General features: G+C 49.2%; 1 protein-coding gene across 1 annotated transcript; it reads left to right on the forward strand.

Moving 5' to 3' along the window:
* Nucleotides 1-5498: 5498 nt before the first annotated feature.
* On the forward strand, nt 5499-19923 carry ABHD11 (abhydrolase domain containing 11). The gene is made up of 6 exons (XM_032980120.2): nt 5499-6539; nt 7761-7905; nt 9928-10182; nt 10876-11049; nt 11489-11697; nt 15812-19923. The coding sequence occupies exons 1-6, from the start codon at nt 6394-6396 to the stop codon at nt 15966-15968; spliced, it is 1086 nt and encodes a 361-aa protein (XP_032836011.2). The 5' UTR covers nt 5499-6393; the 3' UTR covers nt 15969-19923.
* The last annotated feature ends 239 nt before the right edge of the window (nt 19924-20162 follow it).

The raw sequence follows: 20162 nt of genomic DNA on the forward strand, positions 1-20162 counted from the left end.
AGCCTTCAACACATTTATATAATTATATTTATCATTATTTTTTTTACTATTTCGAAAAGTCAGGGCGGAGCTGAGCTGCACACCGCGTATCGTGAACGAGTCCCGAGGACTGTGTGCGTGGTGTGGTGAGTGCGTGGTACGGTGCGTGGTACGGTGCGTGGTACGGTGCGTGGTACGGTGCGTGGTACGGTGCGTGGTACGGTGCGTGGTACGGTGCGTGGTACGGTGCGTGGTACGGTGCGTGGTACGGTGCGTGGTACGGTGCGTGGTGTGTGGTGTGGTGTGTGCGTGGTGTGGTGTGTGCGTGGTGTGTGGTGTGGTGAGTGCGTGGTGTGGTGTGTGCGTGGTGTGTGCGTGGTGTGGTGTGTGTGGTGTGGTGCGTGGTGTGTGCGTGGTGTGGTGTGGTGGGTGGTGTGTGGGTGGTGTGTGTGGTGTGGTGTGTGCGTGGTGTGTGCGTGGTGTGTGCGTGGTGCGTGGCGCGTGCGTGGCTGGTGCGTGCGTGGTGCGTGGGTGGTGCGTGATGTGTGCGTGGTGTGTGCGTGGTGCGTGCGTGGTGCGTGCGTGGTGCGTGGGTGGTGCGTGGGTGGTGCGTGGGTGGTGTGTGGGTGGTGTGTGCGTGGTGTGTGGTGTATGTGGTGTGTGCGTGGATGTGCAGTCCAGTGCGTGGTGGTGGTGTTATCGTAGTGGGCCAGGCGCTGAGTCTGGGGGTGGTGCTGAGATCTCTGCCTGATTACCTGCTGCCTGATTACCTGCTGCTGCTGCACTCTTATATCCTTGCGAGTGACGGCAGCAGCAGCGATGTGAGTCAAGGGGCTCTGCTGCTGCTGAGGGCTTGAGCAGGGGGAGAGTTCGTCTCCTGTTGCTGTCCTCCTGCTGCTGCAGAGGGCTTGAACAGGGGGAGAGTTCGTCTCCTGTTGCTGTCCTGCTGCTGCTGCTCCTACTGTCACGACGAGAGGGCTTGAGCAGGGAGAGAGTTCGTCTCCTGTTGCTGTCCTGCTGCTGCTGCTCCTACTGTCACGACGAGAGGGCTTGAGCAGGGGGAGAGTTTGTCTCCTGTTGCTGTCCTCCTGCTGCTGCTCCTACTGTCACGACGAGAGGGCTTGAGCAGGGAGAGAGTTCGTCTCCTGTTGCTGCCCTGCTGCTGCTGCTCCTACTGTCACGACGAGAGGGTTTGAGCAGGGGGAGAGTTTGTCTCCTGTTGCTGTCCTCCTGCTGCTGCTCCTACTGTCACGACGAGAGGGCTTGAGCAGGGAGAGAGTTTGTCTCCTGTTGCTGTCCTCCTGCTGCTGCTCCTACTGTCACGACGAGAGGGCTTGAGCAGGGGGAGAGTTTGTCTCCTGTTGCTGTCCTCCTGCTGCTGCTCCTACTGTCACGACGAGAGGGCTTGAGCAGGGAGAGAGTTCGTCTCCTGTTGCTGTCCTCCTGCTGCTCCGTTGTAGGAGCGCAGACCGCAGTGGGTTTACTGTGGCGGTCCCTCGTGTGGGTGCCATGGGCACAGTCGCACTGCTGTGGCTTGTCTAGATAATGGCTCACTGTGTGTATCTACGTATCTCTGTTAGTCTCTATGTATCTCTGTGAGTCTCTGTGAGTCTCTATGTATCTCTGTGAGTCTATACGTATCTCTGTGAGTCTCTGTGAGTCTCTGTATCTCTGTGAGTATCTATGTATCTCTGTGAGTCTCTGTATCTCAGTGAGTCTCTATGTATGTCGGTGAGTATGTATCTCGGTGAGTCTCTATGTATCTGTGAGTCTCTGTGAGTCTCTATGTATCTCTGTGAGTCTCTATGTATCTCTGTGAGTATCTGTATCTCAGTGAGTCTCTGTGAGTCTCTGTGTATCTCGGTATGTATCTCTGTGAGTCTCTATGTATCTCTGTGAGTCTCTATGTATCTCTGTGAGTCTCTATGTATCTCGGTGAGTCTCTATGTATCTCTGTCTCTATGAATCTCTGTGAGTCCATATGTGTCTCTGTGAGTCTCTGTATCTATGTGTATCTATGTATCTCTGTGAGTCTCTATGTATCTCTGTGAGTCTCTATGTATCTTGGTGAGTCTCTATGTATCTCTGTGAGTCTCTATGTATCTCGGTGAGTATGTATCTCTGTGAGTCTCTATGTATCTCTGTGAGTCTCTATGTATCTCTGTGAGTATCTATGTATCTATGTGTATCTATGTATCTCTACGTGTATCGTTGGGTTCACTATATGGCCCATAGTTTGGGTTGGACGGTCGCACTGCTGTGGCTTGTGTCTTTACATTTTCATTTGCTGCTGTTGCTGAGTATTCATGCCTCAACAGGGTTGTACGTTATTATAATAAACAGGATCAGATAATTAGGAATCCGATGAGGCTATAAGACTATTTTTTCATAGATGTCCAGTAGGGACGGGCCAGAACGTTACAACAATTAAAAAAAAAACACGCCAGGAGTGTAAAGTATAGGGAAGGTAAACAAATCACTTTTAAAAAATACAAACGAAACTTAACTATTTTTTTATTTCACCAGGTAAGGCCGACTTAGCTATTAGCTTATTTTACATAAGCGACCTGGCTATCGCAAATGATAGCTCAACTAAGTGGCTCATCACGTGGACATTTATAGCAGCACAATACTCTAAATTAATCTAAGCACATGTTTATCAAAGGTATTGTGCGCCTCTATCATAGCTGCGTTGGTAGTAGTAGTGTCACAGAACTGTACAAAGATGAGCCACTTCGTTGAGATATGATTTGTGTTCGCCAGGTCGCTGCAGAAAATGAGCTACATAGCTCAGTGGGCCTTATCCAGTAAAATAAAAAGCAATAGTTATTATTTTTTTATCATCATTACGATGATATAAAAAATACCTGTCAACCCCTGATCACTGCCCCCTACCTTATTAAAGACCATCTCAGACCGTATTGGTCACCCCGTGCCCTTTATAAATCTCAACGTCCACCCCACGAAGCCCCATCACGAGGGTGAAACAGAAACACAGACGAGAGACGTCTTTTTGCCCGTACTGACAGGGCTGTGCGCCGCGTGGGCTGACAGCTCTGACAAGTCCATGGGATGAGTCCTAAGGACACTTTGGGATCTTGGGCACGGTGCGATGACGTCACCGCGGCATCGTGCTGACAAGTGACGTCACCCCAAGCCGCGTGACCACTTGGCGGGGGGGGGGGAAGGCGACGTCATTTTTCGGTGGCGTCATATATGGTGACGTCATTTTTAGGATCAATCCGAATGATCGGGATTTTATCGATTAACCCGATTTGTAGTGAATGTTGTGATGTTAGTTGACGTTAGTGCTTTAGTGAGTTATCCCTGTTCATAGTGATTGCGCCTTTTCACGTTTGAAACACGGCAGTGTAGTCCACGCTCTGCCTTACCACGGCTTTTTGTTTTGTGAAGCACTGTAGTGTATCCTCATGGTCTCGATACCAACTCGTCTGAAGCATTGTTTTCACGGTGTCCAACATGTTCAATAAAAATTTCTCAATGTGCTTTGACTCTTTGTATTTTACCAAGCAAGGCCCCACTGAGCTACGGAGCTTCCTTGCAGAAAGCGACCTGGCCATCACAAATTATGGCGCCTCAACGAAGTGGCTTATAGTATTTGTACAGTTCTGTGATAACACTATTACTGTAGGGCTAAAAGTATCCGTACAGCAAGACGGCGTGAATGTAAACAAGCGTTATAAACATGACGGATCTGTCTGTCTAACCGCCTGATGAAGCTGGTTGTAATCACCGTCACGGTACTCGCATTGTGAACGTTGTAGTGGCTTTACTGGAGTTGTAAACTAATTGGTACGTTCTGTTTACGTGACAACCCCTTTTACTCAGTGGCTGTGTCGGGTGGTGGCGGGTTTAACGACACAACATTTATAATCACGTGATCTACCCCCCCCCAAAAAAACCTCAATGATGGACGACTTACAGTTTTTTTGTATTATGAATGTAATATTATAATGAATGTAATATTAGAATGAATGTAATATAATGAATGTAATATTATAATGAATGTAATATAATGAATGTAATATTATAACGAATGTATTATAATGAATGTAATATAATGAATGTAATATAATGAATGTAATAATATAATGAATGTAATATAATGAATGCATTATAATGAATGTATTATAATGAATGTAATAATATAATGAATGTAATAATATGAATGTAATAATATAATGAATGTAATAATATAATGAATGTAATATAATAATGAATGTAATATAATGAATGTAATATGAATGTAATATAATGAATGTAATAATATGAATGTAATTTAATGAATGTAATATAATGAATGTAATATAATGAATGTAATATAATAATGAATGTAATAATATAATGAATGTAATAATATGAATGTAATATAATGAATGTAATATAATAATGAATGTAATAATATTAATGTAATAATATGAATGTAATATAATGAATGTAATATAATGAATGTAATATAATGAATATTATAATGAATATTATAATGAATGTAATATAATGAATGTAATATAATGAATGTAATATAATAATGAATGTAATATAATGAATGTAATAATATAATGAATGTAATAATATAATTAATGTAATATAATTAATGTAATGATATAATGAATGTAATAATATAATGAATGTAATATAATGAATGTAATAATATAATGAATGTAATATAATGAATGTAATATAATGAATGTAATAATATAATGAATGTAATATAATGAATGCATTATAATGAATGTATTATAATGAATGTAATAATATAATGAATGTAATAATATAATGAATGTAATAATATAATGAATGTAATAATATAATGAATGTAATATAATAATGAATGTAATATAATAATGAATGTAATATGAATGTAATAATATGAATGTAATATAATGAATGTAATATTATAATGAATGTAATATAATGAATGTAATATAATGAATGTAATATAATGAATGTAATATAATGAATGTAATATAATGAATGTAATAATATGAATGTAATATAATGAATGTAATATAATGAATGTAATATAATGAATGTAATAATATGAATGTAATATAATGAATGTAATAATATAATGAATGTAATATAATGAATGTAATATAATGAATGTAATATAATGAATATTATAATGAATATTATAATGAATGTAATATAATGAATGTAATATAATAATGAATGTAATATAATAATGAATGTAATAATATAATGAATGTAATATAATGAATGTAATAATATAATGAATGTAATATAATAACGAATGTAATATAATGCATGTAATATAATGAATGTAATAATATAATGAATGTAATAATATGAATGTAATATAATGAATGTAATAATATAATGAATGTAATATGGCCTCTTGCGGTGAAGTTTTTAATTTAACGACGGAACCGGCGCCTGTTGGAGCGACGTCTTCAGCACGCTACTGACGCGTCGTCCGCCATTTTGGGTAAGGGGGTGGGGGCCGTCCGCCATGTTGGGCAAGGAAGTGGGGGGGCTGTCGCCTAGCAACGCGCGTCGCAGCTTGGTGGCGTCACAGTCACCTCAACATTTACAATGATTAAGTTACAATAATAATTTTTTATTCTTCCTTTTAAGGCCACATCCATTGTTATTGTTGTTGTTATTTACGAATGTGTTGTGTTGTTGTTTGTGCACCGCTGCCATCGCAACAGCAGCGTCTCTACGTAATTTGTTTATACGGATCGGTGATTTTCCGGGGCAACACGGCATAACCGTTTACAATTTATTATAATTTTAAATGTTACGTTCAGTGTGCACCTGAGACTTAATGAAACTTATGATCATTAATTTTACATGGTACTGTATTTTTTTTACCCCGTTCACTGGTTCGGCCCCACCGGAAGCCGCGGGTACAGTGCTTGTAGAGGGCACGCCGGTTACTGTACCGCGGCTGGACTGTCACAGAGACTCAGAGACTCAGACAGAGACTCAGAGACGTATAGAGTCAGACACTCATACACTCAGACAGAGACTCATAGACTCAGACAGACACTCATCGATAGAGACTCAGACAGAGACTCATAGACTCAGACAGACACTCATCGACAGAGACTCAGACTCAGACAGAGACTCAGACAGACACGGGGTGTCTGGCAGTGTCACTCGGTAACTCGGACACATACCTGGTCAGATTAACAGTCATTCAGCCGGACAATTCGTGATTTGTTCAGCTCGTCACGAAAAGCAGACATTTATTCAACGTATCGGTGACCGAGTTAATCGTCCGCCAGGTTTAGTTTTGCAATCACTGAAGTAAACAAGCCGAGTGAATCAATCAGTCAAGCACTTCAGTGAGCCACTTATTTGGTGAGATATTTAATTCCGGTCTGGAGTCTGTGTCCAGGGTGGCCCGGCTGGCTGCCCGGGGCGATGCTGGGAGGGCTGAGGCCGGGCGGGCTGAGGCCGGGAGGGCTGAGGCCGGGCGCGCTGAGGCCGTGCGCGCTGAGGCCGGGCGCGCGGCGCGGGGCAGCGCGCGGAGTCTGGCGGGAGGCGATGGCGGCGCACGGCGATGCGAGGTGAGCGGCGCCCTTCGGAGACGCCACGTCCGGCTCGTCTCTCTTGGTGTGTCCCCCTCTCACCTGCGTATCCGTCACCTCCGTGTCCCTCGCTTGCCTATCCTTCACCTGTGCCTCTCGTCTGCGTATCGCTCGCCTGCGTATCCCATACGTGCACGACACCTGCCTGACCTCACCTGCGTGCCTCTCTCACCTGCCTGGTCTCACCTGCCTGACCTCACCTGCCTGACCTCACCTGCCTGACCTCACCTGCCTGACCTCACCTGCCTGCCCCCTCTCACCCGTGTTGCGCTCCCCTGTGTGACCTGCGAGCCCCTCTCACTTGAGAATTCCTCACTCGTGTGGCGCGCGCCCAGCTGCGTGGCGTTCCAGCGCGTCCACCGCTCGCGCTGAGCTCCGAGCGTGGGTCTCTCTCTCCCGTGCCGCCGTTCCCCGACGCGGCTCGCGACTATTGCATCTCACGTTCGCGTGGATTGTGTAGCAGAGTTTGATGGACATCGTATGGCATGGAGCGGGGCACGTTTGGCTGTGCGTTGCACTTCTTTCGCACCGTACGTAGCCGACCGTGCTAATCGGAGGCGCGGGGGAAGGACAACAAACTGAACACAAAGCGCAGTTATTTGTACGCACATCTGTACACTCTGACCCACACCTGCATCAACACTCTCACACGTCACGGTGGAGCGTAGGTGTCAATCACACCTCATGGTGCGGAGGAGAATATTGTCAGCGCGTGGCGTGTCTTGTGGTCTGTGCAAGGTGGTGCGGTTTGTGTTGTCTCGTGGTGTGTTGTGTCAAGGTGACAGACCACCCCACGGCACAGCGTGACACTCCACACCATCATGGGCCACACCACGACAAGCTGTGACACCGCACTAGCACACGGTGACATGCCGCCCATGATTCTTAGCCGACAATATGCTGTAAAGCATTTCTGAGATTTTTCTGAAAGGTAAAAATAGCAAATACCTCCATAACTATTTTACCCCCTATGACATTTCCAGCTGGGTGTTGCCACTGCATTGATGCGTCATGATGTCACGGCGTGGCGTGTTTCGTTGTGGTGTGACGATGACACGGTATGATGTAACGTGTTGTGTCACGGTGTGATGTATCGTGGTGTGGTACGTACGGCGTCATGTTATGATGTATTGTGGCGTGTGGTGTGCACGGTGTCACGGTATGACATCACGGTGTGCCACGGTCTCGTGCCGAGAGCAGGCCGGTGCAGCTGGCGTACGACGTGGCGGCGGCCAGCGGGGAGGGAGCCACCCGCCCGCCCGTCGTCTTCCTGCACGGTCTCTTCGGGAGCCGGGCCAACTTCACGTCGCTGTCTCGCGCACTCGCCCAGCGCACGGGCCGCACGGTGCGCACACACGCACACATGCACATGCACACACGCACGAACGCGCACGCACACACGCACGCACACACACGCACGAACACACACGCACACACACGCACGCACACACACGCACGCACACACGCACGAACGCGCACGCACACACGCGCACGCACACACGCACGAACGCGCACGCACACATGCGCACACACGCACGAACGCGCACGCACACACGCACGCACACACGAACGCGCACGCACACACGCGCACGCACACACGCACGAACGCGCACGCACACATGCGCACACACGCACGAACGCGCACGCACACACGCACGCACACACGAACGCGCACGCACACACGCGCACGCACACACGCACGAACGCGCACGCACACACGCGCACGCACACACGCACGTACGCGCACGCACACACGCGCACGCACACACGCGCACACACGCACGAACGCGCACGCACACACGCGCACACACGCGCACACATGCACGAACGCACATGCACACACGCGCACACACGCACGAACGCGCACGCACACACGCGCACGCACACACGCGCACACACGCACACACGCACGAACGTGTACGCACACACGCGCACACACGCACGAATGCGCAAGGACACACGCGCACACACGCACGAACGCACACGCGCACACACGCACGAACGCGCACACACGCGCACACATGCACGAACGCACACGCACACATGCGCACACACGCACGAACGCGCAAGGACACACGCGCACACACGCACGAACGCACACGCGCACACACGCACGAACGCGCACACACGCGCACACACGCACGAACGCACACGCATGAACGCGCGCGCACACGCACGAACGCACACGCACACACGCACGAACGCGGGCGCACGCAAAGAAAAACCCCTACAACCTTAACAGACTGTTGGGGTGAGTGCCGTTAGCGAGTAGGACCTATGAAGTCCAACACGAAGCACAAGGGGGCGCGTGACCAACGCCACGTTCCAGCCGTGTTTTTCTCCCCAGTGCTGGTCCTCACTTAAGGCCAAGTCGACATTAGGGGAGGCCCAGGACCCGCTTCAAACATTCGTCACCAATGTTGGCCGTGAGCGGGAATCGAACCCGGGCCGCCAGCTGCGTAGCGCAGTGCGCTAAGCACCGCGCCACCGCTCCCCGCGCTGACACGTGCGCGCGTACATGCACACACGTACATGCACACACGTACATGCACACACGCACATGCACACACGTACATGCACACACGTACATGCACACACGTGCGCATGCACGCGCGAAGCTCTCCTTTAAAAGCGAATTGGGACCCAACACGGCAAATGCAGGACTCCCTCCTCAAACGGTTTTGAGAGTCTTGTGGAGTTATATTTGTGGACCGGTAACCGAAATGCAACCCCCTGCGTGTGCCTTGCGCAACGTCTCCCGTGTCCGCCACGCTCTTGCTGCATCCGCCACTAAAACCCTTATCGTCGTCGCATCTCGAATCGGCCGCCGTAGCCGTGATCCCCGCTTCCTCCTCGAATCCGGCGCCTGCCGGTTTTAAACGACGCCGCGCACCGCGGACGGCACCTCTCACCCGCGACCGCATCAGCGGTCCAATCCGTACCGCCTCCAATCTAATACTCGATGTAATTGCCAGCGAAACGTCGTTTTCACATTATAAATGTTGCGGATTTACTCTCCAAAACATCGGCGGGCTGAAGTAGTAACTAATTGGCACGTTTTGTTTACGTGACAGACCTTATTAATTAGCTCTGTCTGGTGGTGGGTGAACGACACATTTATATTTACGCGATCGAACCGAACGAAAACAAACCTATATCATGGATGATATTGGTCGCGAAAGCCTACGTTGTTAATCATGAGTTTAGTTGAATGTCTGTGTGTCTCTAACCCTCGCTGTCTGTCTCACTGTGTGTGTTTATATTTGTGTCTACGTGTGTCTATAACCCCAGGTGTCCGTCTCGTTGCTCCTCTGTTTCCCCGTGTCTCTTCCAAGTCGACGCGTCCGTCTCTTTGCGTCCGTATCAGATGGTAACGGTGGATGCTCGTAACCACGGAGACAGCGCCCACGCCCCCACCATGAGCTACACGGAGCAGAGTCTGGACGTGCGAGCGCTGCTGACAGGGGAGGGGGGCCCCCCGGTGAGGGTGGGGGCGACCGGGGTACGAGGAGCCGGAGGGGACCAGCGGGAGGCATCGGGGCCCCTCCCCCCGCTGAGCCCCGCGGTCCTCGTGGGGCACTCCATGGGGGGCAAAGTCGCCATGGCAACGGCGCTGCAATGGGTGGGTGGATGCTGTCTCTCTCGCACACGCACAGACAAAGATCCCCCGTATAGCCTTAACAGACTGTTGGGGCAAGTGCTGTTAGCGAGTAGCTCCTATTGAAGGCCGGCACTGCACACGAGGGGGTGGGTGGCCAGCACCACGCCCGACCGCCTTTGTCTCCCCAGTGGGTCACATAATTGTCACTGGTGTTGGTGGCTGTGAATGGGAATCAAATTTGGGTCGTCGGGTTCGGAGCGCAGCGCGATAACTGCTGCGCCACCACTCCCCATACCTTGCCTTAACCCTTTCCCATTGGGATGATGTACACGTACGTCATCAGAACGAAACGTGAAGAAAAAAATAACTTTATCAACACCGAGGCTCCCACAAGGCCATGCCGGAGGGCGTGTGGCACAGTTTGGAGCCGGCTACCGTAGCGTGGCGGTCATGTCGCTACGGTTCTCTGCGGTGACTGCAGTGGCTTTAAAAACAACGGCCCTGCTACGCCTCCCTAAATGAAATTAACGCTAACCGCTTGTGCGTTCCCACATTCAGCGGTGAACGAGACTCAGACCCTGCAACTTGCGAACGTGTCGGAGCGGGAAATGGTTAATAGGCACTCGCTGACTCACTCACTCTCTGGTATGTACGTCCGCATGTAACATACGTACGTTCATATGTCTGTCCGTGCGTGCGTGCGCGCGTCCGCAGCCGGAGCTGGTGGCGGGCCTGGTGGTGCTGGACGTGGCTCCGGTCCTCACGCGAGGGTTCACTCCGTTCCGGGACTTCATCGGCGCAATGGAGCGCGTGTCGTTCGCGGGGGCGCAGGGCACGCGCTCGCAGGCGCGTGCCCTCGTGGACTCACAGCTCGCCCCGCGCATACCCGTACGTACGTACGTATAGAGACAAAGATCGCCCGTGTAGCCTTTGGCAGACCGTTGGGAAAGGTGCTGTTAGCGAGCAGCACTTATTCAGGCTGGCACGGCACGCAAGGGGCAGCACCACGCTCCCAAGTGCTGATCTTTACACACTGCACCGGGTACTCATTTAAGGCTGAGTAGACCTAGGGGAGGCCCACGACCGATCGCAACGGCGGTTGCACGCGGTACTGCACCTCCAGTGCCAGCCCTGATGCTGAGAATAACGACGATGACGATAGTGATGATGTTGATGACAATAAACGATAATGATGACATTAATGATGATGACGAAGATGATGATGATGATGATAACGACGACGATGATGATGACGACCTTGACGACGACGATGATGACGATAATGATGATGGGAATGACGATGATGATGATGACGACGTTGGTGTAGGACTCAACCATCCGCCAATTCCTTCTCACCAACGTGACGGAGCGGCGGGCCGCTGACGGTGGCGACGGCGCGCGGTTTGGCTGGCGCGTGAACCTGGAGGCCATCGTGCGACACATCGACTGCCTCTTTGATTTCCCGCGGCCGGCCGAGGGAGCCTCCTACTCAGGGCCCACGCTCTTCATCGGCGGCGGCGATTCTCCCTACATCAGGTGACGCCCGAAGAATATGTTTCAAATTATACACTAAAAAAATCTAAACTGTTAAACTAAACTATTGTTTTTTCCAGGTAAAGCCCACTGAGCTACGTAGTTCTTTTATCAGAAGTGACCTGGCTATCACAAATGATAGTCGAATGCAGTGGCTTATCATCATGTGCAAATTTATAGCGGCAGCCAAACTCTCTAAACGCGTGGTGTTGATTATAAATTTCGAGGGAAGAAAAAGCGGAGAACCCGTAGACAAATCCATGCGACCCCTGCAGGGAGAGAGAGAGAGAGACACAAACTCCAAATATACAGCAGCAGGTGTCAGGGTCGGGATAGAACCCACGACCTCCTGTATACCAGGCGAGGTAGTTAACATCTCCTAGCCACAGTGGTGATGATGAGAGAGAGAGAGAGACACAAACTCCAAATATACAGCAGCAGTAGGTGTCAGGGTCGGGATGGAACCCACGACCTGCTGTATACCAGGTGAGGTAGTTAACATCTCCTAGCCACCGTGATGATGAGAGAGAGACACAAACTCCAAATATACAGCAGCAGTAGGTGTCAGGGTCGGGATGGAACCCACGACCTGCTGTATACCAGGCGAGGTAGTTAACATCTCCTAGCCACAGTGGTGATGATGAGAGAGAGAGAGAGACACAAACTCCAAATATACAGCAGCAGTAGGTGTCAGGGTCGGGATGGAACCCACGACCTGCTGTATACCAGGCGAGGTAGTTAACATCTCCTAGCCACAGTGGTGATGATGAGAGAGAGAGAGAGACACAAACTCCAAATATACAGCAGCAGTAGGTGTCAGGGTCGGGATGGAACCCACGACCTGCTGTATACCAGGCGAGGTAGTTAACATCTCCTAGCCACCGTGATGATGAGAGAGAGAGAGAGACACAAACTCCAAATATACAGCAGCTGTAGGTGTCAAGGTCGGGATGGAACCCACGACCTCCTATATACCAGGCAAGGTAGTTAACATCTAGCCACCGTGGCGTCCCAACGCGGTCGCTGCAATCCGATTTTCCAGCGGTCTTGATGAGGGCACCAGATTTCAATGACGCAACGGGCGTCACGCACGGAGGCACTCCCAAAGATGCTATTTATAAGTTCATAATGGGACAATGTCTTTATGTGTAATGTAAAGCAACAGTTAATACGTGAATTAATGATGGAATGAACGAGATAGTAAATTTCAATGGGCTTCTGGTTACATACACTGAGGGAAAAAAAAGCATTTGATCCCCTGCTGATTTTGTACGTTTGCCCACTGACAAAGAAATGATCAGACTATAATTGTAATGGTAGGTTTATTTGAACGGTGAGAGACAGAATAACAACAACAAAAATCCAGTAAAACGCATGTTAAAAATGTTATAAATTGATTTGCCTTTTAATGAGGGAAATAAGTATTTGACCCCCTCTCAATCAGAAAGATGTCTGGCTCGCAGGTGTCTTTTATACAGGTAACGAGCTGAGATTAGGAGCACACTCTTAAAGGGAGTGCTCCTAATCTCAGCTTGTTACCTGTATAAAAGACACCTGTGCTCAGAAGCAATAAATTAATCAGATTCCAAACTCTCCACCATGTCCAAGACCAAAGAGCTCTCCAAGGATGTCAGGGAGAAGATTGTAGACCTACACAAGGCTGGAATGGGCTACAAGACTATTGCCAAGAAGATTGGTGAGAAGGCGACAACAGTTGGTGCGATTGTTCGCAAATGGAAGAAACACAAAATAACTGTCAATCTCCCTCGGCCTGGGGCTCCATGCAAGATCTCACCTCGTGGAGTTGCAATGATCATGAGAATGGTGAGGAATCAGCCCAGAACTACACGGGAGGATCTTGCCAATGATCTCAAGGCAGCTGGGACCATAGTCACCAAGAAAACAATTGGTAACACACTACGCCGTGAAGGACTGAAATCCTGCAGTGCCTGCAAGGTCCCCCTGCTCAAAAAAGCACATATACATGCCCGTCTGAAGTTTGCCAATGAACATCTGAATGATTCAGAGGACAACTGGGTGAAAGTGTTGTGGTCAGATGAGACCAAAATGGAGCTCTTTGGCATCAACTCAACTCGCCGTGTTTGGAGGAGGAGGAATGCTGCCTATGACCCCAAGAACACCATCCCCACCGTCAAACATGGAGGTGGAAACATTATTCTTTGGGGGTGTTTTTCTGCTCGGGGGACAGGACAACTTCACCGCATCAAAGGTACGATGGACGGGGCCATGTACCGTCAAATCTTGGGTGAGAACCTCCTTCCCTCAGCCAGGGCATTGAAAATGAGTCGTGGATGGGCATTCCAGCATGACAATGACCCAAAACACACGGCTAAGGCAACAAAGGAGTGGCTCAAGAAGAAGCACATTAAGGTCCTGGAGTGGCCTAGCCAGTCTCCAGACCTTAATCCCATAGAAAATCTGTGGAGGGAGCTGAAGGTTCGAGTTGCCAAACGTCAGCCTCGAAACCTTAATGACTTGGAGAAGATCTGCAAAGAGGAGTGGGACAAAATCCCTCATGAGATGTATGCAAACCTGGTGGCCAACTACAAGAAACGTCTGACCTCTGTGATTGCCAACAAGGGTTTTGCCACCAAGTACTAAGTCATGTTTTGCAAAGGGGTCAAATACTTATTTCCCTCATTAAAATGCAAATCAATGTATAACATTTTTGACATGCGTTTTTCTGGATTTTTTTGTTGTTATTCTGTCTCTCACTGTTCAAATAAACCTACCATTAAAATGATAGACTGATCATTTCTCTGTCAGTGGGCAAACGTACAAAATCAGCAGGGGATCAAATACTTTTTTCCCTCACTGTATCAAGATGACGGATGAGTGAATGAGTTAACTATTGAGACGATTTTTCATAATAAATCTTTACGACGCGATCATTATAGCGATGTCAGCTTCCCACGACGTTGTGAACGTATTTCATGGTTGTATTGTTTTGTGCTTTTGCGTACTCCCGGTGTGAATAGATTCACTCAAAAGTTCTTCAAGTGCGGTTCACTCAACATAAACCAGCGATAGTAATAGGTTTTTACCCTTTTATCTGGCACAAAAACTGACACCTTTATACAAGGGATCATGTTTGCAATAACCACAACACAAGTAGTCAAAATGCAAACAAAAAAGACAACTCTGATAATATGCACTGTCCTTGAATTTGATTGGTCCACACCCGAGACGGCTTTTCTTAGAGCCCAGTCTCCACTGGTGTTGGACCAGAAGACGCCAAAAGGCGTACAACTCAAAAACAGCGCACCATCAGAGTATTGAGAGCTCGGGGTAAGCACTTACATTATGATACCTCCTTTGCCAGTAACAAGGTGTCAGTTTTTGTGCCAGATAAAAGGGTAAAAACCTATTACTATATATTGTTACTGGCAAAGGAGGTCTCATAATGTAAGTGCTTACCCCGAGCTCTCAATACTCTGATGGTGTGCTGTTTTTGAGTTGTACGCCTTTTGGCGTCTTCTGGTCCAACACCAGTGGAGACTGGGCTCTAAGAAAAGCCGTCTCGGGTGTGGACCAATCAAATTCAAGGACAGTGCATATGATCAGAGTTGTCTTTTTTGTTTGCATTTTGACTACTTGTGCTGTGGGTTATTGAAAACAAGATCCCTTGTATAAAGGTGTCAGTTTTTGTGCAGATAAAAGGGTAAACACGTATTACTATATCTTGTTACTGGCAAAGGAGGTCTCTTAATATAAACCAGCGATGTCTTCTCATCATTACAACCATTCTGATAACATACCTCTCTCCCTCTGTCCCTCTCTCTCCCGGGATGCTGACTTCCCCTGTCCTTCTCCCTCCCATGTCCACCTGTCTACCACGTCTCATCTGTCCCCCCTTGTCTTGACCTGTCTTCCCCTGTCCTTCTCTCCCATGCCCGCCCCCCATATCTCCCTGTTGCTCTCTCTGCACTGTCTCTCCGTGTCTTCCCCATCCCTCTCGCCCCGTGTCTCCCCGTGTCTTCCCATTTCCCTGTGTCGCCCCGTCTCTCCCCGGTCTCCCCGTGTCCCCCGTGTCTCCCGTGTCCCCCTGTGTCTCCGCAAATCTTCCCGTCTGTCCCCCCCCCCCGTGTCTCCGTAGCCCCGAGGACCTGCCTGTGATTGCTCGCTTGTTCCCTGGGGCGCGAGTGTCCCACATCCCCGGGGCCGGGCACTGGGTCCACGCGGAGCGCCCGGCGCAGGTGATGTCGGCCCTCACCGCCTTCCTGCAGCCCAGCCGCCTCTCCCTGTGGGGGTGACAATAGACACAGGTCCCCCAGGTAGCCTGTCCTACGCACGCACAGCGACACACGCGCACAGTGCGACGCGCACACACACACACGGTGACACACAAGCCCTCTCGTCGTGACAGCAGCCGTAGCAGAGCTACACATTGTCACTGAGCTCCTGAACCACATCGCTGCTCCTATCATCCGCAAGAGTAGAATACAAATGCGTTTTAGGCCACCATCTATAGGCGCTCATTTATTGGGTGAAAACATCTTAATGTAGAGAGCACTGCAGAGCTCAGGCAACTGTTGGTGGCACCGGCTCACCGCGTGCTGCTGCTGCTGCTGCCTTCCAGCTGGGTGGTTCCTCAGCGGTCGTGGTGAGTCGTAGCATTTGCATGAACGACGATGACGATGATTCCGGTGACGATAAAAATTCAACATCGTCAGCCTCTTGACTCTCCAGACCAACATGACCTCAGCACAGTCGGGCCGACCAGACACCAAAGGTCAAAACCGGTCCCGAATTTTGGTCGGTTGAACAAATGCTGCTGGATAAAGTTGGTCTTGAAAGCCAGTGATTGGCAGATTAACTGAACATTTCCGTTCAGCTAAAATGTTTTTTTAATCTAGCTAAAAACACACGTAAAATGTAACTGGTGTTGGCCAAACAACTCAATGCTGAGAGATTACCTGCGAATGACTTTTATATTTTCTTATAGCTCAAGGCCCACTGAGCTGTATAGCTCTTTTTCAGAAGCGGCCTGGCCACAAATGAGAGCTCAGCGAAGTGGCTTATCACGTGGACATTGATAGCAGTAGCCAAATATTCTAAATGCACTTTGATTCTAAATGTGGAGGGAAAACCCGGAGGACCCGGAGAAAAATCCACACGACTACGGGGAGAGAGAGACGCTGACTCCAAATATACAGCAGGTATCAGGGTCGGGGTCGAACCCACGACCTCCTGCATACCAAGCGAGGTAGTTAACATCCCGCCACCGCGGCTATCGCACGCAGCAGCATCATCACCCCCCTACTACGAAAACGTGGCAGGACCCTCCTGAAAGGTGTCTTGAGACTCGGTGAGGCTTTCTTCCGGGGTAAACGAGCGGAAACAACGACAGTGAAACGTATATTTTGGGGAGACGGAGAACGGCGTTGTGCTGGTATGTCGTTCCTTTACTCATCGCTGTATCGCTGACCGATCGTTTTATTGAATTCTCGACTGAGTATTTGACCGATGATGGGGTGGGGGACGCAAGCCGGTAAATCGAGCACCTCTGAGCTAGGGGTTGGTGGATCAAGCTGGGATGCGTGGCAAGCAGGAGATGGCAGCACAGCAATGGATTCTTGATTCCATCTGTGCAAGGCTTTGTCCCCTCTTATTTTGAGGGTTTTCTCCCGGATGCTGGTGTTCGTCCCACACGCCAAACTCCCATCAATGGGCTTGGCCAAACATCCCAATGCAGGACCCTCCTCTCCTGATTGAACAGTTTAGGTACACATTGTGGAGTGTAAAAATTAGTCTTGAATTACTTTATTATGTCGACTTCAATATAAACTAAACTATTTGATCTTTAGGATCCTTTGCTGGTACATTATCAAGATATTGAATGATTAATTCAATATAAGCCCTGTTTTATTCAGGCAAGTAAAGCCCACTGCGCTGTTAGCTCTCGTTCAGAGGCAACCTGGACACACGTGATGATAGCTCATCAACATCATCGCACGTGGGAGTTCATAGCAGCAGCCAATTAATCTGACTGCGTGTTGATTCTAAATGTGGAGGAGGAGGAGGGCAAAGCTCGGAGGAGGAACCCAGAGACCGATGGACGCTACGACCACCACGGGGAGCGAGAACACGCGGACTCCGAATATACAGCAGCAGGCATCACCAGGGTCCGGGATCGAACCCACGGGCTCCTGTGTGTTACCAGGCGAGGGAGGTAACGCCTCGCCAGGATTGTAAAATTATCTACGCAGGAAATGGTCATCGAGTCTCAAGACTCTTCTTCAGGAGGGTCCTGCTGTGGGATGTTTTACTCTCGCTTTGCACGTGGGAGCAGGACACCAGAGTACGTGTGTATGTAGGGCACCACGAGATGTTAACTACCTCGCCTGGTATACAGGAGGTTGTGGGTTCTAGCACGACCTTGACGCCTGCTGTATATTTGGAGTTTGCGTGTTGTCTCTCTCCCCGTGGTCATGTGGATTTTTCTCCGGGTCCTCCGGTTATTCCCTCCACATTTAGAATGATGCATTTAGAGTATTTGGCTGCTATAAATTTCCAACACGATAATAAGCCACTTCGTTGAGCGATCATTTGTGGCTAGGTCACTTATCAAAAAGACCGATACAGCTCAGTGTACCTGGTGAAATTTAAATAGTTTACGTTGAACCTCTAGCGCCCCGTATTTATTCAACCGTGCTAATCGGAGGTGCGGGGAAGGACAACAAACGAAACGAGAGTTAGCCAGAGTAAGGGAATTTAACCTCTCGTCCAAAAATCCACACGCGCAGGTCAGCAAACCGCTTCGTGCGCTGCCTCTGCCGGGCATCCCTACGATCTCCGCCTGATCCACCAACCGGAACATGTTTAATTCCTCTTTGCTTATTACGCACAACGTAAGCAAGCGCGGCTTCGGGACGTTACTGAAGCCTCGCTCCTACAAACGGGAGCAGCTCTTATCTTGTAGTTTACAAATAGACAAAGGTAAAGATCCCCCGTGTAGCCTTAGCAGACTGTTGGGGCAAGCCCTGTTAGCGAATAACACCTATGAAGGCCGTAATGGCACACGAGGTGGGTGGCCAGCACCACGCCCGGCCGCCTTTGTCTTCCCAGTAGTGATGGTTACTACACACCGCTCCAGGTACTAATTTGAAGCTGAGTCGACCTAGGGGAAGCCCAGGACCTGTTCAGATAATCGTCACCGGTGTTGGCCGTGAGCAGGAATCGAACTCGGGTCGCCGGGTTCATAGCGCTACCCTCTATACTACTGCTCCCCAACGCAGCTCAACGCAGCTCGACACACCCGTCAATAACACGGTGGGCCTTGACAGGAAGAACATACGAATAAAAGTCGACGTTGTGATAGTCGACGTTGTGATAGTCGACGTTGTAATAGCCGACGTAATAGTTGACGTTGTGATAGTCGACGTTGTGATAGTCGACGTTGTGATAGTCGACGTTGTGATAGTCGACGTTAGTGTTGGTTGTTCTTGACACGGGACGTGCCGAGTGTCGGTGGCAGAAGCAGCGGAAGATCGCTGGGAGCGATGTCACCATAGATGGGGTTGCGCCGATTGGATTCGCACGATCTGTGAACTTGTGTCAGGCTGCCTGGGCACACGGCCGCGCTTCAGGTATCTACGTGATGGGAGCTGCTCACCTTTTCTGATTTTCTGTAATATTTAAGATGGTTAAAGTTGGGGGTGGGGGGCGGGAAAGTACAGTATTAATATAAATAAATGATTTACAATGTCTTAATGAAATCGTGGTGTAATTATAAATATAACTTGAAAAGTGATGCATTGCTTCTGTGTCCCTGTGCAGTTATAATTTTTTCTGTATTTTATTCATGGTGAGATGTTAACTACCTCACCTAGTATACAGGAGGTCGTAGGTTCGATCCGGACCCTGATGCCTGCTGTATATTTGGAGTTTGCACGTCTGTATTTTTAACTTATTTTGCACACTACGAAGACAACCGTGCCAATCAGAGATGCGGAGGAAGGACAACAAACTAAACACAAAAAGCAGTTAAAGAAATTAGTTTGTCAATCTAGATGATGATTTAAAAGTGCATAGCTCCAGACGGCCACAGGAGCGCGTCTGAAAGCGCCGCGCGATGATGCGGTGACCGCCATCTCTGTGCGATGAGTAGCCACAAGCTGCTGCTGCTGCTGCTGCTGCGAGGATGACCGGAGGAAGAGTCGGGTGAGATGGTGAAGTCACCAACGTGTGTCAAGAGAGACGTGAAGGGACGCCCGTCTTAATGTCTTAATAAGTGCTCTCAAACAACTCTGCGCCATGAAGCCGCCGACCCGAGTTCACGTCCGGCTCGCGACGAAAATATCGGCGGCGAATATCTGAACCGGTCCTGGGACCCTCCCCTAGGTCGACTCGGCCTTTACTGAGCACCGTGCTCCGAACATTACTCAGGGTGGCAGAGCGGCTGGGGTAGTACTGCCCCCCTAACCCCCCCACCTCCGCCTGTGAGG

Source organism: Petromyzon marinus, chromosome 38, assembly GCF_048934315.1.
Source record: "Petromyzon marinus isolate PM22_M1 ecotype Great Lakes invasive population chromosome 38, UKy_Petmar_22M1.pri1.0, whole genome shotgun sequence".
Lineage (NCBI taxonomy): Eukaryota > Metazoa > Chordata > Hyperoartia > Petromyzontiformes > Petromyzontidae > Petromyzon > Petromyzon marinus.

Bases quoted from the DNA above. Each gene is read 5' to 3' on its own strand.
- ABHD11 (XM_032980120.2), top strand. From the start codon at position 6,394: ATGCTGGGAGGGCTGAGGCCGGGCGGGCTGAGGCCGGGAGGGCTGAGG. The intron at 6,540-7,760 runs GTGAGCGGCGCC...TGCCGAGAGCAG, and splicing joins GCGGCGCACGGCGATGCGAG to GCCGGTGCAGCTGGCGTACG. The intron at 11,050-11,488 runs GTACGTACGTAC...ACGTTGGTGTAG, and splicing joins AGCTCGCCCCGCGCATACCC to GACTCAACCATCCGCCAATT.